Source organism: Anabrus simplex, chromosome 6 (assembly GCF_040414725.1).
Source record: "Anabrus simplex isolate iqAnaSimp1 chromosome 6, ASM4041472v1, whole genome shotgun sequence".
Classification (NCBI taxonomy): Eukaryota; Metazoa; Arthropoda; class Insecta; order Orthoptera; family Tettigoniidae; genus Anabrus; species Anabrus simplex.
This window is the reverse complement of record NC_090270.1, coordinates 322,857,731-322,882,864: the sequence shown is the minus strand read 5'-3', so window position 1 is coordinate 322,882,864 and position 25,134 is coordinate 322,857,731. Positions and strand designations below refer to the sequence as shown.

Sequence of the window (25,134 nt, the reverse complement as noted above, 5' to 3'; positions counted from 1 at the left end):
AGAAGAACCTACGTTGGAAGATGCTATGACAAAACGTTACAAGAAATAAGGATAAGGGTAGGAGACGGAAACATATGGGTATGCATAGATGAAACAACAGACAGTATGGGACGATATATAGCCAACGTTATTGTAGGCGTCCTGGAAGCAGGGAATGCTGGAGAACCATTTCTACTACATTGTGAGCAATTGGACAAAGCTAACAGGTCAACAATTAGCAAACTGTTTGACCAGTCTTTGAGGCTATTGTGGCCCTATGGCATTCGGAATGACAATGTGCTGCTTTTGATAACAGATGCAGCACCCTACATGGTAAAGGCTGCAAATTCGTTACAAGCGCTCTTCTCGAAAATGGTGCATGTCACATGCCTAGCCCATGCGTTACATCGGACCGCGGAAGAGGTACGACATAATTTTCCTGAAGTTGACAAGTTAATTGGGTGCATAAAGAAAGTGTTTTTAAAAGCCCCATCTAGCATTCAAAACAGAAGCTCTTGAAATTCCCTTGCCCTTTTCACCTGTTTTGACTAGATAGGGAACGTGGATTGAGACTTGTTGTTATTACTGCAAGAACTTTGAAGTTGTAAAGAAAGTGGTCGATTCCTTCGACAAAACTGAGGCTGGATTTGGCTGACAAAGAAACTGCAGGTAAACTTTCCTACATACAAACAAATTTCGGATCCCTTTCTAATGCAATAAGTGCTCTAGAAAAATCCCAAGTGCCACTAGTGGAGCAGCTGCAAATTGTGTATAAAGTTGTGAATGATCTGAATCATGTGTGTGGTAAAGTGGGTGAAGTTGTATCCATGAAATTGAATAAGGTGTTGCAAAAGAACAGTGGGTATAAAACTTTGTGTTCTATTGCCAAAGCATTGTCGAGTGAAAATTTTTCTCTTACCGACTGTGAATTGAATCCGGGAGATATTGCTTGTTTTCAGTATGCACTAATTGTTTCAGTTGTGGTAGAGAGAAGCTTTTCCATGTACAAATCGTTACTTGCAAACAATAGGCAATCGTTTTCATTTGAGAACCTACGCAAACTTTTTATTGTGTATTTCAATTGGAATTGATTGTAAACAGCCACTGAAGTTTGTTTTCTTAAATATTCCTTGTTAATTAAATGACACCTATTTGCTAGGAGAGTATTTGAAGAATATGCCAGTTCTAAAATATTTTTTTTTACCAGGGGTGCAAAGTGGTATTTACTTTGTTAGAAACAAAAATAATTTAAACTTAATGCATTGTCATCCATTAAAATTATCTCTCAAATCTGCTAATTGTTTCTTAAAGGATTAATAAATAAGTGACTTACGATTAATTTATTTGTCATTTTTTTCAAATTTTGTGTCATTTTTAACCATTTTTAGGTCATAAATGCATTTTTATTTTGGATTTTCTTGCTATTTTTTGGTCATTAAATGCCTTGCCCTAATAATTACTTTAAAGGTTGCCATGAGCAATAAAGTACAAAATAAAGACATTTGTTTCTAGGAGCTTATCATAGCATAATTTTGCTATGAACAATTATGAAGCAGAATAATACTAAATACTCAACCATGTTGATACAGAAGTACTCAAACACGAAGACACACACTAATAAATTACTCTGTCATTCCTTATGCCGCAGCTGAATGTTTGAACCATTATTTGTAGACCAAAACAGGTAAAAATGAAATGGCGTATGGCTTTTAGTACCGGGAGTGTCCAAGGACAAGTTCAGCTCGCCAGGTTTGACGTCCGTAGGCGACCTGCGCGTCGTGATGGGGATAAAATGGTGATGAAGACGACAAAACCCCATGCAGCGAAATTAACCAATTAAGGTTAAAATATCCGAACCTGCCAGGAATAGAACCCGGGACCCCCGTGACCAAAGGCCAGCACGCTAACCATTTAGCCATGGAGCCGGACATCAAAACACTAAGTGGTACCTATTACCGGCATGCGAGCCAGGGGAGTAGCCGAGGGTGTTGGGGGTGTTACTGGGGGCTAGAACTCCCTCATGGAAATTTTACAAAAATGGAATAAACAAACGGATAGTAAATTAAATAAACATTCAGTTTGTCCACCCCTGTGGTGTAGTGGTTACAGTGATTAGCTGCCACCATGGAGGCTCAGGTTCGATTCCCGGCTCTGCCACGAAATTTGGAAACAGGCTGTGGATTTTCATTTCCATCACAGTTGTGAAAAATACAACATCGCATGACACGTTACACTACCGGCACTAACACGTATTAACTCCAAGCCTCGGCTATATGCTGTCATCTGAGCCGAGCGTTATATGTACAGTGTGGCCAAGTCCATTCCAGCCGCCATGTTTTAGCCAAGTACTCAATCCGCTGTTAGATGAAGGAAAGTGATATTATTATTGTTTCAATTAAGAATAGACTAGTTCAATTTTTAAGATGTTATTTATTTTGCTTATGCTGTGTGAATAAAGGCCTATCAGTGTTTGTTATATTCAGAGTCTGACTACCTGACGTAAAACTTCAAAATTTAGATGTATACGTGGTATAGGTCTACAAGTCACAATTATTGAAGAGGTTAGAAATTCTGTGTAGGTATCTAGGCCTATAATAACAACTATTTTATAATACATGTGGCATGACATAGTATAGTCACTGTCTGGTTTAATGTATGTGATGACGGTGATGTTGGCCTACAGTTAATTTTTTATATTTTTAATTACTATATTCCAGTTTACATGGTTTTACATATCAGAATATGCAACACAGAATCATCGAACTGTACATAGAAATTTACTTTTTTATATATGACGTATCGGTGCGTACATAATCTCAACACACGCAGAAGATGAGTTAACCGATGGGTAGACAAAATTGTATTACCTAGCTCCATATTTAGGTTACCATAATATAAGTTAACACTATAGCATTCTACTCTTAGTGGTGAAAAAAAGCAACTGCCATGGCCCCCGGGTTGTTGTGTATAGCACTCCTTTATTTATGGCTACGGTTTGATCCCCGCTATGTGAAATTAAATATTAGTACCGGTATCACTATAGGCCTATCGTTTGAGAAAATATTACTTGTTACTCGGTGAAAACAAGCAGTTAACCTATTCCCGGAGTAGGCCTACTTGTATTCAGGACTCAATTACCGACCACCCGCGTTTCTATCTCCATGATGTGCGACTTATTCTGTGCCCCGGTTCGGTTAGAACTGGTATATATCCACTGTATTTTAAACATTCTATTTGCTACTATCGGTTTTGCTAATGAAATTGTTATTATTGTTATCAGTACTTCTTCTTTTTCTACCGCTCTCACCACTGTGGGGTTGTGGGTGAGAACTGCGTCACACATATGTGGATTCGGCCATGTTTAACGGCCAGATGCCCTTCCTGACTCCAATCTTATATGGAGGGATGTAATCACTATTGCCAGTTTCTGTGGTGATTTGTAGTGTGGTATGTTGTCATATAAAGAGGAGAGTGCTGGGGCACACCCCAGCATCCAGTCCCCAAACCCGAGCTATTAAAATACCCCACCGGGCGGGAATCGACTCCGGGGGACTCTGAACCGAAGAGCAGTACGCTGACCATTCAGGAACGGATTCGGACTATTATTATCATTATAATGTGTGCCAAAACCCAACTTAATGCTAGGCGGCACTTATAACCACGTCCTTTAAGAGATGAATAGCCACAAAAGTTAGAATTCGAGAATATATCAATCATAATATCTCATACAGCGAAAATGAATGAAACTTACAGTAAATGATCGGGAGTGACCTTTCCTGTAACTTTTGTTATGTACAGGTTTTAGATACGACAGGTATTTTCGGAGATATTTGGAAATTTGTGAAAAATAATATAATCGTGAAAATCTTTGTTACGTTTCCTTACACGGTAAAATCACACGAAACGTAAAAGATCAGAAATTATACTCTAAACAATTTTCCTTGTGTACAAGTTTTCGATACGGCGAATATTAATGGAGAAATCTGACATTTACTCCTTTGGCCTCCATACAATTACTAACCTATTTTGTTATTATTGTTGCCATTATAATGCATGAGACAACTATACTCGTTACTGGCAGCGTCTTATAACGTGCTACTTTTAGAGCTGAAAACAAGCAGTTGTCCAGTTTCATTTTAAAAACCTTTCCGGATCTGTTTCTGCATCCATAAGCACAACAGCCTAGCGTAATTTTCTTCAAAACGCAGACCTCAGAAATTCGTAAATTCACACACATTTCGAAACTAATAATACTAAATAATCTTCCATGCTTAATAAAAACATATTTTCGGTTGTATTAAGGTTAAAAGCCGCCTCTGTGGTGTAGTGGTTAGCGTGATAAGCTGCCACCCCCGGAGGTTCGGGTTCGATTCCCGGCTCTGCCACGAAATTTGAAAAGTGGTACGAGGGCTGGAACGTGGTCCACTCAGCCTCGGGAGGTCAACTGAGTAGAGGTGGGTTCGATTCCCACCTCAGCCATCCTCGAAGTGGTTTTCTGTGGTTTCCCACTTCTCCTCCAGGCGAATGCCTGGATGGTACCTAACTTAAGGCCACGGCCGCTTCCTTCCATCTTCCTTGTCTATCCCTTCCAATCTTCCCATCCCCCTACTAGGCCCCTGTTCACCATAGCAGGTGAGGCCGCCTGGGCGAGGTACTGGTCATACTCCCCAGTTGAATCCCCGACCAAGAGTCTGAAGCTTCAGGACACTGCCCTTGAGGCGGTAGAGGTGGGATCCCTCGCTGAGTCCGAGGGAAAAACCGAACCTGGAGGGTAAACAGATGATGATGATGATTAAGGTTAAAACAGGTAGCCTGTACTTCGCTGAAATTGCATAAAGAGTGATCCTACCCTGTGCGGAAAACATACGTTTGAATCAGCTGACGTGACATTTGGCTAAAACATGGCGGAACCAATCAGAATTAAGGACTCTTTAGCCACACTATGTATATGCAGTCACTGTAGGAGCGTTTGCAAAGCTCTGACATCTGGCGCGAAAGGGCTAACGTCTTGATCCAGTGATTACAGTTCGCGCGGGAAAATGAAATGAACATATGAATTCACTACGTTTGATGTGAAATATTCTTTAATACTTCTTTCCTTTTTTGGCTGGAAAGATGCTGGAAGCAGTGTTTCCCTTGCTTCCATACATCAGTAGTCCTTGATTCAATATTTGAAACTTCAAACTCGAAACGACCTCATAAGGATTCAGATCGATCTGAGTACACTTTCCGTATTGAAAAGGCCATGTAAACGGGGACTCAATTCGGACTGAGTCTCAAGGTCGATACGGTAAAATCTGGGATCGTATCGTACTCAGTTCGAATTGAGTTCCATGTAAACGCGGATCGTACTGAGATCGTATTGAAAACTACTTCGCACACACTCCATGTTTGTTCTGACAAAATCATCATCATTAAAGTTCTGTCGAAATAACAAATATAATAAGCCAGTAAATATATTTACCCGTATAAATGATCAGCAACTGCAATCATGTTATAAGACGGCCAGCCCTGGCGATTAAGAAAATCATGATAACCTTCTGTTGGGGGGTAAAATTGGAATGTGCGTTCTATCTACTGCACCAATTACATTTGGAATACCACACATACTTTCAAAACTGAAAGTTATTTCCTAGGCTTCTACTTCATTTGGCGTTTTTAAATTCTAAGAGGTGATATCGATTTTACTACAATTCTGCATCGCCTGTATACGTCGATGTTGCCTGGCGGATTCAATACGATACTCAAATACTACATGTAAACGGGGATCGTATTCAATACGGTAAGTGTACTCAAATCGATCTCAATCACCATGTAAACGTACTAAATAAGACCTACGTTGTGAACATGAAGACTACGAACAGATACCGAATAGGCTGTCAATTGCCATTTGTATGCCGATTCTTGCAATAGCTCAGTTAGAATCAGCACGCTCCATGATGACTGAGAAGCAGGATACGGTGGAAAAAAGGCAGGTTCGAATTCTGATCCCGTACTCGCTGGCGGTGGGCTCTCAAGAGCACATTAGCACGTGAACACTCGGTTGTAATACATATTCACGCATTCATGGATAATTCAAAATTGTTCCTTTTGTTGCGACCTGATTTTTTCAATCGATTGAAAGCATTTGACTTATATCGAAGCTCCGTTACACTGACAGCCGTTCGTTTCGACTGATAGTGCAGGGAGCACACTGGCCCTTGTGCTACAAGCCTGAAGACTATACGCATGCGCATGCAGATGACGTTGTGATTTATGCACAGATATACCCATAAGAGGAGAGAAAGAAGACTAACATGTGGCTAACATGTCTGCTACAGCGCTCTGGGTGGTGCCAAGGCAAAATAGCGACGCGATAATTTAAACGCCATGCATACAGTTTCGTTCTCTTATACTTCGTTACTTTTAATGCTCTAGGAGTCCCGCCGTACTCCATTAAGTTACGGAATGGAAACATTGTAGTAGTAGTAATTTTAGTTTTGTTTTTGTTGTAACCGGGCGAGTTGGCCGTGCGCGTAGAGGCGCGCGGCTGTGAGCTTGCATCCGGGAGATAGTAGGTTCGAATCCTACTATCGGCAGCCCTGAAGATGGTTTTCCGTGGTTTCCCATTTTCACACCAGGCAAATGCTGGGGCTGTACCTTAATTAAGGCCACGGCCGCTTCCTTCCAACTCCTAGGCCTTTCCCATCCCATTGTCGCCATAAGACCTATCTGTGTCGGTGCGACGTAAAGCCCCTAGCAAAAAAAAAAAGTTTTTGTTGTACACTCACAGAATATTCTCGAATAAAATGCATCCTTGCTTGTTGGGGTTCTATCATATTATGAGCAGAAAAGCAAGAAACTTTTAGTGAAATTATTTAAGTATGTCATTTTTTACTGATTTGCGTTCTAGGGTGGTGAACAAAAATGTTGTTGTGAACTCCCAGAAAATATTGTCACGAACCGACACTGTCGGTACTGTTGTTTCTTTCTTGTTAAGCCTATTACGTTTAATGTGACAAAGCCTCATCCCTACTTGTTTCCAAAGAACGGTTTGTTTATTTGGCCTTTTTTGAGCCTTTCTACAGTACCTTATCTAGCAGGGCTGGACTAGGATGTATTTGTTTATGTAAATTTCCTTTAGTAACGTGTTATTCCCATCTGTGAACTAAAATTATTGTGCGACGTAAGATGAAAAGAAACAAAGAGGAGAACAATTTGGCAAAATTTTATTAAAAAAAAGCACCACACACACACACCAAGGCGAACGAACGTGAACAGGAACACGAATGCAAACGCGAACCGTCAGTGAACTTGTTAGCGCACAGGTATTTTACGCGGCCTGGACTTTATTTGTTTTATTAAGCATATGCTCAGCGTTGGTGGAATGATGAACGCTCTTCCGTTTGAAGAAGGATTCCTTCTCCTCGCAGAAGCCTTGGACGATGACAAAGAAATAAGTAGATTAGCAAAAATTCACAGTATGACATAGCGAAAACGGTTATTTTTAATGTTCTTCTTGCAGACATCCATACCCACATCATAAAGCATCTCCTTCGTTTTAACTAGGTTACCATATCCTGAAACCCCAAAATGAGGACACTCTCAACGGGACCCATAAACACACTCTTACGACTGCCGAATCCCGAATGTAACATTATTACTTCAATTTTACGTTGTCAAATACCTATATTTACATAAGAAACAAACAAAAAAAATACACATCGCACATATCTACACTTCAGAACCCGTGTCCCATGGGTATTTCTCACAGAACTGAATCTTTTCTTTTAACAGTTCATTTGGATGACACAAATATTTAAGATAGTTTTTGCAGTTCACATATCTAAAATTAAATGTTATCATTGCAATCGCTTTTACAGAAACAGTTCTCTCCTTTATCCACTGTTCCTATATCAACACAAGCGTTACGATGAACTGGCACTGCAAAGAAGAACTGCGTAATTTTAAGTAATTCACTCAATTCTTCCTCTTTTTGCAACCGCTTTCTCCCACAGCTGTGGGGTCGCGGGTGCGGACTGAGTCGCACATGTGGATTTGGCTCTATTTTACGGAAGGATGCCCTTCCTGGCGCCAACCCTATGTGGAAGGATGTAAGCACTATTGCGTGTTTCTGTACTGGTTGGTAATATGAATATGATGAGGAGAGTGTTGGGACGGACACATACACCCGGTCTCCGAGCCAGAAGAATTAATCAGAAGCGGTTAAAATCCCCGACCCGGCCTGGAATCGAACTCGGGACTCTGTGTACCGGAGGCCAGTACGCTGACCATTCAGCCAACGAGTCGGACTTTAAGTAATTCACTCAATTGTTCTTCATTATTACATGACTCAATGAACTTGCGCCATTTCTTCTGGCTTGGCTCTTAGCTAGCTAAAAAGATCGATACATGAATTGTAAGCAATGTAAATCGATATTTTCGGTTTACTAGCATAAGAGATCGATTGTGATCGAATAACAATTCAATAATTCAATAATCGATTTAAAAATTTATATATAACTTGTTGGCGGTACGAGATGAAAAAATAAAAATCTTACTTATCAAAAATAAAAAAAAAACATGGACATTGGCAGAAATAGTAAAAACGTACATCGAAAATACGAACATGTCCGCATAAAAGCGGACGTATGGAAACCCTAATTTTAACATCCTATCGTTCCTGGATCCATGATACTGACGCAAATGAATTAAGGAAGTGAAAACGACAACGTACGTAGTTAACAACTAATCGAGATATCCACTGCACGCCTGCGAACTGAACAATCAACCCGACATGCGCGATCTGTACGCTTGATCATGTACCCTGCCCGCGCAGCGTACATGCCCACATCAGCTTGCCCGCCAGCTAGTGCGTGCCACAGCTTTTAAATCCATGTGCCAGATGGGCGCTGGTCAGGTAGTTCACGTTTGGGTTCTCGTTCACGTTCCCTTGGTGTGCGTTGTGCTGAAGAAGGAATATACTGACACGCTGCATAGATGGTATACATTTTGACACATCCACAACTTGTTTCGTTTGTACAACTCTAAAGGTAATTATGGAATATGTAAATAATAGAAGACCAAGCTGTGAACATAACAAAAGATTAGAGTATATGTAGTTTGATACAATTATGTAGAAATACACTGACGATGGAGACAGCGTAACCAAATAGGCGGGGAATGAAAGCTTTTAGTATATCGTCGAAAAGAAAGGGCCAGGACTGGATACTGTGGAAGGAAAAGTTGCATCAAATAGATCTCAAACAAAAATAATTCTTAGCCAGATTTTATAGTGATTTTACTTACATTCCTTAACTAATGGTTTTCGTGTCTAGTAGTTGTTTCTATATAATCCTGTATTTCGAATTTTTGACACTGTAAAAATAAGTTAATTTTAATACTGCATTGTGCATTATGGTGTTCCTAGCTACTGTCCATATAAGTAAATAACTATTTCTGATAAAGACCCTCAAATTTTCAGACTACAACGATGAAGACATCGCATCACACGCTCTCAATTTGTTGCACTTTGGTTGTGAACTTCCCTCCTTCATTCTCACCCTCGCTCTCTATGAACTGGCATCTAATCCTGAAATTCAGACTCGGCTTCGTGCAGAAATTGATGTAGTCCTAATGAGGTACAGTGGAGGACTGACCTACGAAGCTGTACAAGAGATGAGCTACCTAGACATGGTGCTAAATGGTGAGTTAAGAAAATAATTTCACTTAAATAGCTGTTCGAAAGTCGTTTCCAAAATGGAGAGTAATAAAATTCGGAATTTTCAATTTGGAGGCTAATTAAAACTAATTGAATAAGACATCTGTAAGTATATCATCTCGAAGTAATTTCAGTTTTCCTCTGTTGGTATTAAGGTCAGTTTGTTCTCATGAAGCAGGGACGACCTGTATGCATTTCGTCGTGTGTTCTAATATCAGCAACATACCGGTACTCCACCTCAGCGTCGGAAGAAATTAGTCAACCGGCATCAGTGAACTGGCAAGCTCTGACGCTGTCATTTCGCAATATGCGAAAGGGATACAGGCGATATTTAACGAAGTGTGTGCGTAGTTGACATTAGAACACACAGCGAAATACAGACAAATACTCCGTACGCTACATTACAAACGCTTCACGTCATAGTTTTGCCACGTCATGAAGCACATATTTTCCGGCTTGATTTTAGGCCTATATTTTGTCTTTGAACTTTGGCATATTATCTACTGCACTTCTGTAATCACACCGTGTATATGACGAATTTTATCGTTGTCAAATGCGATTTCATGTGACAGAAATAAATATCACATTAGAACACGTTCACTTCCTTGTGTAAATTACTTTATCGTCACTGTAAGTCACAACACACAATTATACACACTAGCAAGTGACACTACAACACTTAATAGCGGAGTATCCTGAAGTCGATTCTGACAAGAACAGATATCAACAACACTGACTCGCGCACTATAACATACGCTCTCTTGAACTCAGCGCCTCACTAACTGACGGTTCGATGTGTATACTGTTCGATCAACCGTCTAGAATTATCGATTTCTGGGAGGGATCTTACAACAATCTAATGGAAGACACTCGAAACATCGATCGACCAGGTAGTCGAATGGATCCAGCTAGAACTTTCATTACTGTTTACCAATACACATGAACATCTCTGCTATGTTCCAGATGTCTCTACATGTATCTGGATAATAAACCTTACAATAAGTTTCCAGAACCCTTCATATATACCAAATTATAGTAGAATAAATCTAATGTAGAACATTATAGAGTTTTCGAAACCAACCTTCAACCTATTAGGTCGTGTTACGTACATTCAGTACGTGTTGAAGAGATGTTAAGTACAGAACAAAAATGGCCAACCAGACACCAGTGGGACCCGAACCCACAACCTCCCGCTTTCGACTATATACATTTTGAGGTTAAACTTAGGCCCTATACGTATGTATGTATGGATGTATGTATTTTACTCGACAGGGACATGAAGAGAGGACTGGGATCAAGAAATCACGCATTTTATTGTCTGGAAGCAAGTACGCGGGAACTCGAAGCGTGGAACGCAAAGCATGAAGGTAGGGTGTCTCCACCAAGCTGAGCAAGGGAATCCCAGAATGACAAGATGAGTGGGGTTATCCTGACCACACGTCGTCTGTGAAAGAGAGAGTAAAATGTTTTCCCAATCGTAATCTCGAACCCACTTTAAAAACAGCATGGCAACTTCATTTTTAATATCAAGGAAATTAATAATTTTAATAATATTGCTTTGTACAGAGATCCAAAAGAGCTATTCGTCATCACTGAATTTTATTAGAGTTTGTAACGTATTTTATAACGGCAATTTCCTACAAAGAAAGGAATAAGTGTTTATGTAAGAGTGGAAAGTTACAGAGGCCCTGTGTTTATTCTGTCGACAACCACTTGACATCAGGGAATTCCCGTGACTTAGTTGAAAATGAGGACAGTTATTTATTTATTACTCTGGATTATGCGAACAGATTTCGTCCAGGAGATTCTTAACCATCCAAAAAATCACTGATCACCTTATTATCGCACTATTGTGCCTGTTATAACCCGTGAATAGGGCGTGGGCAAATTTTGAGAAGGGGAATCTTCCTATTGATATAAGAAGCGGGAAGCGTTACCCTGGAGTATTCTTCCATACCATCTAGCAAGGGACAGACGTGTGTCACTCTCGGGCAACAGTTTCCTTTGTGTACGAACTTTTAATGCAGGGAATAGTCGAAATGATTTAATTCAAGTGATGTGTGAGTAGAACTAATATTGGTGAAATAATAGAGAGTGCGTTCGGATTATTTTGACTTTCATTTAGAGCACGCATTTGAAATGATATTATTATTATCATTACCTTTGTCACCCGAAACAAAGAGGGGACGATTGGAACCAGCACAGTAATTAATATAGTGATCAGAAATACAGGGGTTGACTCCAAGACGTGTCGCTACTAAACTAAAAGTGGGTGTTTAATTAATAACCCTGTATTACTATTTCTGATCCCGGGACATTGGATCAAAATTCTGGCCGTAAAGTGCGTGTTTGAATCAAACGTGCGTAACGGGATTAATTGTGTGTGTGTGTTGTGTACCGTAGTTACCGATGGAGATTCTAGTGTCAAGAATTATGGAGTTTCATCCTGGTAGTTCTAGTTCGCACCTGATCATCATAGCGGTCTAGCTGGAGACGATGGAATAGTAAACCGACCCGAAGTGAGCCAAGGTGTCACAGGGAGTGAGGCTGGGTACGTCCATTTTATCAGCATGACTTGTATAGTAAAGGGATTTCCATTTATTTAAAGTTCATTGAATTTGTGAATAATAACTGATAGGGTTTCTTTAGTTTAAAATGCGAATGTGCTAATTTAAAGGCACAGTATTCAGTTAGCATCAAGTATGAGTGAATTAGATTTTTGTAAATACGGGAAGAGATGTTTACGTATTTATTCTTTTATTTTATTCTCGGGACTTTTCTCAGATCTGTTTTTCCTAGTTTGACTTTGTGTAAAATGGTGAGTGCCATTAGTTTCCATGGAAATGTTCATTTAAGAGGATTGGTACTCAACCAGTTGTATCATCATGCATGCGAGTTATATTTAATGTAGATTAGTCATCCCGTATGAAAGGAGTGATGTAGTGAGTCTTCGGAGATCCGAACCAACGTCCTCCATTGAATAATTGCTAGGCCCCTGTTTCTTTGGATGTTAGAGGTGACCACACATTTGTGTTTGTTTGTATAGTACGAGTAATATTTGATTCCGTATTTGTCAAGAATTCGTTGTAAAGACGGATTATCACGTAGGAGTGGCATCATGCTGGCCGATGACCTAGATTTTAGGCCACTTTAAAATAACAAACAACATGATGGTATTTTGCTAACGTATATTTTTGGGTTACCTGGTCGCCTTGTTATGTGAGAGCTGAAGAGAAAGAACCATGTAGTCAGCTGAGAAATGAGTTAGTCCATGATGACAGAAACTATTGAAACCGGGACTTCCGGTGGAAAATATGAAAGCCATGTGGTGGGTCGAGATATGCAGGGCCTTATTAAATGGATAAAGTGATTGATGAATTACGTATTGCCACATCGAAATGTGTGACCGGTTTAAGTTACGTGAATGAAAGTCTAGAAAGTGTCATTTGGGATTTAAAGAGACGACGTGTTAAGAAAGTAGTGGAGAGACTCCACAATAAACAGTGAACTATGTATCTGGAGACGCCCCTGAAGGCTGCAAAGAGACCCGCGTATATATTTTTGTTCCTTTAGGAGGGATGAATGTTGTTTTTGTGTCGCCCCTCATGGCGAGGACATAGAGCCTCATTTATTGAGTAACACGGCGAAGTTTTAGAATTGTTTCTTTATGGAATATAAACAACCCATCTCCCTCAGATCAAGTTAATTACCGACAGAGGCCAGTAAACCCTTTTAGAAATACATTCGCAGTAGTAGTAGTAGTAGTAGTAGTAGTAGGGATTTCAGCCCCATCTTCAATTGTCGCACGAAATGAGTTCCGATCTCGGTGACAGCCGCAAATAGCGGGTTGTTTTCCATCGTAACCAGATGTATTCAGTGTATTCTTTTTCTTTGCCTATTGGTTGTGTTCTGTGTTAAAAAATGGAACCTGTCCAGGGCTTCAGTGCATAATAATAATAATAATAATAATAATGATAATAATAATAATAATAATAATAAAAATAACACGTAGGTGCAAAAGCTGAATGGAATGTACATGATGAGAACTTAGAAGAACAACCCTAGAGTCGAAGTCCCATCACCCCTACTTCCTATTAACCGCGACAAGACTTTAGAGCAAACGGGCCGATGGAAAGTCCTTATCAATGGACATTTTATGAAACATTTATAAGTAGGAGTTTCTAAATATAAGAGGAATACAACGTCACTACCAAATTAGAAGAATGATATCCTAAGCTTTTACAACTATAAATTTTATTGAACAGAGAAAAGAGCACACATTAAGTACTAATATAGAATGTGTCATGAAATATAACATTAATCAAATATATGATGGATTTAAAACGGGGAAATTAGTGTTCATCTGTCTTTTAAGAATTTGCATTCTGCACCAAATAATCCCATAATACTTGAGAGGCATTCCAATTATTATCATTTCAACAGTTCACACACATTGTTAAAAGCACTCATTAATTAATTGATTGATTAATTACACACAATAAAAGGCACATTTGTAATTACACGTTGTGTAATTATCATGACTTCGTTGTCATAAGTTGAAGTTCGTAGTATCAATTAATTATATGATCACGTGGTTGAAGCAATGCTTTAAATATGATAAGTACATTCCATAATATTTGAAACATACATACATACATACATTATCATTATAGACTGTTATGCCTTTCAGCGTTCAGTCTGCAAGCCTCTGAGAATTTACTAAACGTCGCCACAATCCTCGATTTGCAACTAGTGTTGTGGCCTCATTTAGTTCTATACCTCTTATCTTTAAATCGTTAGAAATCGAGTCTAACCATCGTCGTCTTGGTCTCCCTCTACTTCTCTTACCCTCCATAACAGAGTCCATTATTCTCCTAGGTAACCTATCCTCCTCCATTCGCCTCACATGACCCCACCACCGAAGCCGGTTTATGCGTACAGCTTCATCCATCGAATTCATTCCTAAATTAGCCTTTATCTCCTCATTCCGAGTACCCTCCTGCCATTGTTCCCACCTGTTTGTACCAGCAATCATTCTTGCTACTTTCATGTCTGTTACTTCTAACTTATGAATAAGATATCCTGAGTCCACCCAGCTTTCGCTCCCGTAAAGCAAAGTTGGTCTGAAAACAGACCGATGTAAAGATAGTTTCGTCTGGGAGCTGACTTCCTTCTTACAGAATACTGCTGATCGCAACTGCGAGCTCACTGCATTAGCTTTACTACACCTTGATTCAATCTCACTTACTATATTACCATCCTGGAAAAACACACAACCTAAATACTTGAAATTATCGACCTGTTCTAGCTTTGTATCACCAATCTGACATTCAATTCTGTTGAATTTCTTACCTACTGACACCAATTTAGTCTTCGAGGGGCTAATTTTCATACCATACTAATTGCACCTATTTTCAAGCTCCAATATGTTAGACTGCAGGCTTTCGGAACAGTCTGCCATTAAGACCAAGTCGTCAGCATAGGCCAAACTGCTTACTACATTTCCACCTAACTGAATCCCTCCCTGCCATTTTATACCTTTCAGCATATGATCCATGTAAACTACAAACAGCAAAGGTGAAAGATTACAGCCTTGTCTAACTCTTGTAAGTACCCTGAACCAAGAACTCATTCTACCATCAATTCTCACTGAAGCCCAATTGTCAACATAAATGCCTTTGATCTACCTTTAATTCCATAGTCCCCCAGTATAGCGAACATCTTTTCCCTCGGTACCCTGTCATATGCTTTCTCTAGATCTACGAAACATAAACACAACTGCCTATTCCTCTCGTAGCATTTTTCAATTACCTGGCGCATACTGAAAATCTGATCCTGACAGCCTCTCTGTGGTCTGAAACCACACTGGTTTTCATCCAACTTCCTCTCAACGACTGACCGCACCCTCCCTTCCAAGATGCCAGTGAATACTTTGCCTGGTATACTAATCAATGAGATACCTCGATTGTTATTGCAATCCTTCCTGTTCCCTTGCTTATAGATAGGTGCAATTACTGATTTTGTCCACTCTGAAGGTACTTTACCAACACTCCACGCTAATTTTACTACTCTATGAAGCCATTTCATCCCTACCTTCCCACTATACTTCACCATTACAGGTCTAATTTCATCTATTCCTGCTGCCTTATGACAATGGAGTTTATTTACTAACCTTTCCACTTCCTCAAGCATAATTTCACAAACATCATTTTCCTCCTCCCCTTGAGCTTGGCTGTTTGCAACACCACCATGATGATTTCCTTTTACATTGAGAAGATGTTCAAAATATTCCCTCCACCTCTCCAGTGATTCCCTAGGATCTATTATGAGTTCACCTGAATTACTCAAAACACTGTTCATTTCCGTTTTCCCTCCCTTCCTAAGATTCTTTATTACTGTCCAGAAAGGTTTCCCTGCTGCTTGACCTAGCCTTTCCAGGTTATTACCAAAATCTTCCCATGACTTCTTTTTGGATTCAACAACTATTTGTTTCGCTCTGTTTCTTTCATCTACGTACAAATCCCTGTCTGCCTCGGCCCTTGTTTGGAGCCATTTCTGATAAGCCTTCTTTTTACGTTTACAGGCTGCTCTCACTTCATCATTCCACCAAGATGTTCGCCTTTTCCCATCTTTACACACAGTTGTTCCTAGGCATTCCCTTGCTGTTTCTACTACAGCATCCCTATTCGCCACCCATTTACTTTCTACATCCTGAACCTGCTTACTGTCTACTGTTCGAAACTTCTCACTAATCATATCCATGTACTTCTGTCTAATTTCCTCGTCCTGGAGATTTTCTACCCTTATTCGTTTGCAGACAGATTTCACTTTCTCTACCCTAGGCCTAGAGATACTTAGTTCACTACAGATCAGATAGTGGTCTGTATCATCGAAAAATCCCCGAAAAACTCGTACATTCCTAAAAGATTTCCTGAATTCAAAGTCTGTTAAGATATAGTCTATTATGGATCTGGTACCCCTAGCCTCCCATGTGTAGCGGTGAATAGCTTTATGCTTGAAGAATGTATTTGTAACAGCTAAACCCATACTAGCACAGAAGTCCAGCAAACGCTTCCCATTCCCATTAGCTTCCATATCTTCCCCACATTTACCAATCACCCTTTCGTATCCTTCAGTTCTATTCCCAACTCTCGCATTGAAATCGCCCATTAGCACTATTCTAATCCTTGCTGTTGACCCTGACCACGATGTCACTCAATGCTTCATAAAACTTGTCAACTTCATCCTCATCTGCACCCTCACATGGTGAATACACAGACACAGTTCTTGTCCTAATTCCTCCCACTGACAAATCTACCCACATCATTCGCTCATTTACGTGTCTAACCGAAACTATGTTGCGCGCAATGGTATTCCTGATAAAGAGCCCTACCCCAGACTCTGCTCTTCCCTTTCTAACACCCGTCAAGTACACTTTATAATCTCCTATCTCTTCCTCCTTATCTCCCCTTACCCGAATATCACTTACTCCCAGCACATCCAGATGCATCCTCTTTGCTGACTCAGCCAGTTCTACCTTCTTTCTTCCATAAGCCCCATTAATATTGATAGCTCCCCATCGAATTCCATTTCGTTCGCCAAGTTGTTTCCAAGGAGTCCCTCGCCTGTCAAATGGGAGTGGGACTCCATTACTCCCATAGGTCCGAGGCTTGCTTAAAGTGTTCTGAGCTCGGTAAATTCATGAAGCAGGATGCTGCCCTACTTGCACATAGTCCAAGTGAGGATCTCTCTTCTAACGGGTTATGGACCACCGGTGAATTGTATAGTCCTAGCCGCCTGAGCACAAGGAGGGCCACGACTCAGAATATGTCCGAGATGCCCACTCCCATTCCATAGCAACTGGTATCCCGACTCTCAGGACCACTTACTAGGCCACTCAGCCGTTGCCCATGGTTCACGAACAAGGACGTGACTACAGTAACCCACAAACATGAACCACTAATATTTGAAAGTGATATTATAATTCCTACTAATTAACCTTATTGGTATATTATTTACAATGATGTAAACAATCAAACGAGCATATTTCGCCGGGATATGAATAATACCATAAAATAAGACAATACAAAGACAACGCTCTGCCTATGGACAACATATTGGCAACAATACCATGATTCCACATACAATAAGACACTTATTTTAAAAATAAACACATATAACACTTTTGATGTATACACAGGTACACTGAAGAAAATGGAAATTGCAACACCCATAACGAGTGGTACTACTTTGCTGCAATCGAACATGCAGGACGAGTGTTCGGTTGTGATTCGATGATTACACTTTCAGGCCCCTCTGACCGCAAGATTGGACAACAATCAAAACAGGATGTGCCCACCACGAGCTGCAATACATTGATGAATTCTTCGAGGCATGGAGTCAGTAAGGCCTTGGATCGCTTCCTGAGAAATTGTGGCCCATGCTTGCTGTACTGCACGGGTCAGTTGTTCCAGAGTTGTGGGTGGCTGAGGACGGTTCGCCAGTTGTCGACCCATCATGTCCCACACATGCTCAATAGGACTGAGGTCCTGGGATCTGGCGGGCCATTCTAAGGTTGTGATGTCGTGGAGAGCTTCTCTGGAGATGCTTGCAGTGTGAACGCGGGCATTGCCCTGCTGAAACATCCCATTAGCAATGTTCGCCATCATAGGGACAACCACTGGATTGAGTACCCTATCAACGTACTGTCGAGCAGTCATAGTGCCCTCAACAAGCACTAATTGTGATTTCACATTAAAGCCAATAGCTCCCCAGACCATAATGCTTGGTGTTGGCCATGTGTGCCTCTCGACAATAAGATCTGGGCGGCCCCTCTCCCCGGTACGTCGGCGCACACGATTCCGGCGATCACTGCGGGCAAGACAGAAGCGCGATTCATCACTAAAGACGACCCTATGCCATTCGTCGACACACGTCGATCTTTCTCGACACCAGGCCAGCCTTACACGTTGCTGTTATGGGGTCAATGGAACACCTTCTGCAGGGACACGGGCTCATAAACCAGCTGCACGCAGGCGATTACCAACTGTTTGTTGTGTAACGTGGGGTGCCACAGCTGCTCGAATTTGCGCTGCTGTTGCATGGGGTTCCATCCGGGTCATCCGAATGATGCGGCGATCCTCTCTCACAGTTGTCTGTCGCGCTGGGCCTGTGACAGGTCTACGTGTGTGGGTACCTTCATTTGACCACTGCTGCCATACACGTTGTACCGTAGATGCCTGTCGGCCAATACGTGCAGCGACAGTCCTTAGCGATAATCCAGCCTCACACAGCCCAATTATCCGAGCCCTCTCAAACGGCGACAGTTGTTGATAGCGTGCTCTTCTCTGTCGTCGAGGAGTGTTTGACGGGGAATACTTCACTGCATAGACTGCAAATCAACTACGCTACACCAGAGTCCTTATACTGGAGTTGATTCCACGTGGGAACACCTGTAGCAACAATGCACTGGGTCTGAAACTTCGATCGTTTACATACCTACATGACATCATTACATGCCTTAACATAAACGGCCAATGCCTTCATGGTGTTGCAATTTCCATTTTCTTAAGTGTATATGTAAGGTGTGGTTCCTCCATCATCAAAATGATAGTGAAGGTGTTCATTGCCATCGAATGGGGTCGAACCCATAGTCTTCTTACGATTGGGTGCATGCTGAAGTTCCTAAATCAAATTAAATAAGTAAAAGAAAGGTGGGCAGGAATATTTCCGTCTCATAATATGTTGACTCTGTTACAACGGTGATAATTTATTACTTCATGCGTGAGTGTTATGTTGTATTCAGCCAATGTCCCAAGAATTGTGAAGCCTTGCGGAGCGATCGTTCCCCTCAGACACACGACCGTAAATCTTCGAGGCGTATTCAGCTGGCACTTTCTCTAAATATAACGGTAATCCATACTGCCCCTTTTTAACTCTCTTAAGGAATGATATAACTCTTTCCTCAGCAACCTCGACATTAAATTCGGCTTAATGCAGCCTCTTATAGTACAACTTTAACATACTTTATTTCCATATGGTTTTATTCAGCCTCATTTCATTGCCATTAGTGAAGAGGAAGAACAGGCAAAACTACAATTTGAGGAAAATCAAAGACCCAATAATGAAAGAGAACATGCAAGTAGAACTTAACTTGAAGATTATCACAGAGGAAAACATCACCAGCAATAATGTCAAATTAGAATTAACTAAAGTACAAAACGCCGTTCAGCAAATAAAAGAGAAGTACATGAAACCAGAGGAGAAAAAGAGAAAGTCATGGATGACAGATGAAATACTGAACCTAATGGAGAAAAGAAGAGTCAATAAAGGAAAACCTGCAGAATACAGAAAGATAAATGCAGACATCAGAAGAAAGATCAGGGAGGCAAAAGAAAAAGAAAAAGTGGAGCAATGTGAGGAGATTGAGTTATATCAAAGTAGGTATGACAGCTTCAATGTACACAGGAAAGTAAGAGAAGTAACAGGGAAATACAGGAATGGCACTGGTGGAAAGTTAATAGATGAAGCCGGGAACTTGATGGTGGATTTAGAAGACAAGAAAAAGATCTGGAAAAAATATATAGAAGATTTATTTTATGACACTAGATGTGCTTTTACACAAAATACAAATGAAATAAGTGGCACAGATATATTAGAAGAAGAAGTTCAAACAGCCATCAATCAGATGAAGGACGGAAAGGCAGTGGGACCAGATAAAGTAGAAGCAGAGTTCTTAAAACTGATGGATGAACATCATGTAAAATGGTTGACCAAAATTTTCAATCGAATTTATGTATCCGGGAATATTCCATCGGAATGGCTCAAATCAGAGTTCATCACCTTGCCAAAAAAGCAAAACGCAAACCAATGTGGAGATTACCGCACAATAAGCTTGATGAGTCATCTCTTGAAAGTGTTCTTGAGAGTGATACACAGAAGAATATACAGACTGTGTGAAGATCAGATAGCCTCTAATCAATTTGGGTTTATTAAAGCAGTAGGTACGAGAGAAGCCTTGTTCAGTGTGCAGGTCCTCTTTCAGAGATGTAGAGATGTAAATAAGAATGTATTTGCTTGTTTAATAGACTACCAGAAAGCCTTTGACTGTGTAAAACATGAAAAATTGATGGATATTTTGAGAAATATTGGAATGGAGGGAAGAGATCAGCGAGTCATCAAGACGCTGTACTGGAATCAAACAGCGGTGTTGCGTGTTGAAGGAGAACACACCGAAGCAGTAAAAATCCTGAGAGGAGTGAGGCAAGGATGTATCTTGTCACCTATACTATTTAATTTGTATTCGGAATACATATTTAGAGAAGCCTTGGAAGATATAGAAGAAGGAATTTTGATAAATGGAGTGAGATTAAACAACATCCGGTATGCTGATGATACAATTGTATTTGCTGATACTATCCAAGTGCTACAATCACTAATGGATAGAATTGTAAGAGTCAGCAGCCAATACGGGCTTGAAATAAACACCGCAAAGACAAAACTCAAGGTTATAAGTAAGGAAAATATTTCCGGAATAAACTTGGTTATAAATCAAAAGAGTATAGAAAGGGTAAAACAATACACATACCTTGGAAACATAATAAATGAAGACTGGGATTGCTCACAAGAAGTCAAGGTACGCATTGGAAAAGCAAGAAGTGTGTTCCAGAAAATGAGTAATGTGTTTAAAAGCCACAATCTAACTTTAGGGACTAAAATCAGACTTCTGCACTGTTATGTATTTTCTGTTCTTTTATATGGTGTAGAGACATGGACCTTAAATAAAAGCACAGAGAAGAAGCTGGAGGCCTTTGAAACATGGCTTTATAGGCGGATCCTGAGAATATCTTGGACCCAGAGAATTACAAACGTGGAAGTAATGAGAAGGATGAACACAACACCTCAGTTGATCAAGATAGTGAAATGCCGAAAGCTGCAGTATCTGGGACATATAATGCGCAACACAGATAGATACAACCTACTCCAAAAAATACTCCAGGGGAAAATCAACAGCAAAGGAGGTCCTGGAAGAAGAAGAATATCTTGGTTTGACAATCTTAGAGGCTGGTGCAATATGTCATCAGTTGAACTGTTCCGCTCTGCCACAAACAAGACGAAAATAGCCATCATGATCGCCAACATCCGAAACGGATAGGCACCGAAAGAAGAAGAAGTGTGGCATAATTCCTCACACTATACAAAAATTGTCTCTGAACATTCACATCTTCATTTCGCTTCAAACTATCAAATGGTGACGTATTGTCTGACCATCGTTCTCATTTCGACATTCCAAACACCCACATATTTGCAGAAGAATCTATTCGTTGAGATATTTTAAAAATTTTCATTTTATATTCGCGACTAAAAAATCATATTTGCACCCGGTGTTGTATCTTTAACTTCTAAAATACTCTGTCTTACGTGTGAAGTATGAAGTAGTCTAAGAACCTTCTGATGATACATAACGACTGATCACATGATAATAATTGGAATTATTTAAATGAACACTACTCCCATTCATTACAACACTCCACACAAAAACATCAATAGTAAGATCTTATAATTATCATGTATTAATCTTCCCAAGGAGGTAAACAAAATGCTGGTTTCAATACCAGTAAATAAATACCTACTATATTAAACTAAGAAACTATAATCCCTTTTAAATAGCTTGCGATAATTATTTACGTTTTACCTAATTAACATGCAAAATTTATTTATTTGCAGGTAGGAAATAACGACTTTCAAACATAAGAAGTTTTGAAATCTACTTATCGATTGTGATCATTCTTCTTAGGGATAGGCACATCCATATGGACTTAAACTGTCATCACGACGTCTTCAATGACGTGGAGTCTTGGGTTCCTCTCTATGATGACCTCCATGTTGTAGATTTTGACCAGGGGTTGGACGGTCTTGGAAACATCTGATGCACTAGGACGAAGGATAGGCAGACAACTCGTAGACTCTTTATTCGGATCGACGATCACTCGTTCACATACGCAATGAGGAAACAATTTCATTATAGCTACGTTAAATATGGGATACGTACTACAGTCGGATACGGTTAGAATTACTCGTGCACTTGAGTATGCCAACCTGGTAACGATAATGTTCTGCAGTTTCGTTACCCTGATCCTCTCATTTGCATATACAGTTATTAACATTCAAAATGTCATTGCAGTATCGCGTACACACTAGCAACGTAATTTGATGTTAATGATCTGAATTTTGCCTAGTTTCCAACACCTCTACATCTAAGGCAAATTTATATATTCGGCAGACGTACCCGTTTATTATTATTATTATTATTATTATTATTATTATTATTATTATTATTATTATTATTATTATTATTATAGGTAAACCACTATTTTTCTTATTAAATTCTCCTTTCAACTCTATAGTCGTAATGTTGACTACGTTTTCACTGCACTTCAATTCATTTGATCAATTGTACTTTAATTACATCGTGTACACATTTATTTACACACCAGCTGTTACCCACGGCTTCGCTAGCGAGGATTTTGTAATTTGATAAAAATTACTTCTTCCTCGGTACTGCACTAAGACAGTATCTCTATATCCCTAAAGTATAAAAACTCACCGAAAAATTGCATTTCATTTACCTCAGAACCTCTTTGTAAACCACGTTTGTGGCATTGCCTTTTGGGGCTAAGATGACCAGGCCACTGACAGACCTAAATCTGGAACACGCCACATGAAACTCTGTATGTGAGAAACAGTCCACTTTTATGTCGAAAAGAAAGTTTTCTTTATTTCTAAAGGAGATTCCAAATACCATATTTCACGTCCGAAACATCTTAGTTTTTGAGATATAACTTAAGTATCCTCATAAAGAGAATTCAACCAACTCTTTCTTCGCTTATTGTCGATCTTCAGCTTAAGTTGATTTTCCGAAAACAAAAGTACGTATTTCTTTATTTTTAAAGGAGACTACAAATACCAATTTTCACGCCTGTAAAACGTTACGTTTAAGAGATATAATGTAGATATAATCATTATAAAAACTGTCTCACTCCTTATCTGAGTAGTCAGCGTTGAGGTCTTCGGTTCACAGGGTTCCGGTTTCGATTCCGGGCTATGTCTGGGTTTTTAATTGCGTGAAATTAATTCGTCTGGCTCGGGGACAGGTTGTTTGTGTTTGTCCCAACATTCTTCTCTTCACATTCACTCAACACACCACATTACCAACCGCAACACGCAACAGTAATTACATCCCTACACATAGGGTTGCCGTCAGGAAGAACATCCAGTCGTAAAACAGGGTCAAATCCACATATGTGTGACACAGTTCGCACCCGCAAACCCAGAGATAAGTGAAACGGTAGGAGAAGATACTCATTTAAAAAAATCGCCCGATTTTTTTCTTTTCACCCCCTTAAATGGATTTTCCAAATAAAGTGTTCATTTTAAAAGAAGATTCCAAGTACCAAATTTAACGTCTGTAACATCTTCAGTTTCTGAGATATATGTAACCTCATATAAATAATTCAACTACTTCCTCACTTAATTTAAACCTCCCCCGTTCTTTTATTTTTAAAGGGGATTCCAAATACCAATTTTCATATCTGTAACATGTTAAGTTTTGTGATACATTGTAGATAATTTCGCTGCTGTAGAATCTTGAAGCTGACGTTGCCATGGTTACGGCAGTACATCACCTTATCCGATTCCTAGAGCAGGTGTAGTGTGATGCCCATATCTCTGTAACGGTTGGTTTTAGGGCTTTAAGACATGGTTTTCGGGCCTGTAGGGCTTACCGAGTTTTGTTCTTTGCATCAAGCGGATTAAATTGAGATTTGCCTTGTCCTTGTACGACAAATTCGATATTTTGCCTATGTTAGACTATTATTTTTGTATCTCTCTACCCGTGCCCCCCCCCCACCCATTTCGAATTGTTTTGAAAATAAAATACAGCCCATGTTACTCACTGGCAATGTACATTTCTATAGGGGAAGTCATTTTTAAAATTGGTTCAGTAGTTTTTGAGTGTATCCCTTACAAACAAATATACAAATTTTTCCTCTTTATAATATTACTATAGATACGTAAACGTTGCCGAGATGGCACAGGGCTCACTATAGGCAGATTATTCCTGCTCCACTCTCTTCGGTGATTATAACAGTGTACGGAATATCACAGTAGATAAACTATTCACAATCTGTGGCATATGAGTGATTAATATACTCAAACCAACAACTTACACTGTATTTCACCACTCATATGGTACACGCGTAACATTGAACCACAAATGAACATGTTGCACAACTGCACTGACCGTACGAACAACTGCACGTCTGAATGGTCCAAGAACACTGTAGATAATGGATGGATAGTCCTCAGTTCAATTTATTTTATGCTGAAGAGGGTTAGAATCGAGGGTGGCGATAAACACGCCCACTTCTCAAACATCGTTCCGCCATTAACCATTT

At 39.9% G+C, this 25,134-nt stretch overlaps 1 protein-coding gene across 1 annotated transcript in view; it reads left to right on the top strand.

The window, feature by feature from the left end:
• LOC136876006 (cytochrome P450 6k1-like) overlaps positions 1 to 25,134 on the top strand; it is a 92,530-nt gene that overhangs the window by 39,363 nt on the left and 28,033 nt on the right. The window contains exon 6 of the mRNA XM_067150564.2: positions 9,443 to 9,664. Within this exon, the coding sequence (XP_067006665.2) occupies positions 9,443 to 9,664 (222 nt within the window). The remainder of the gene's footprint in view (positions 1 to 9,442; positions 9,665 to 25,134) is intronic.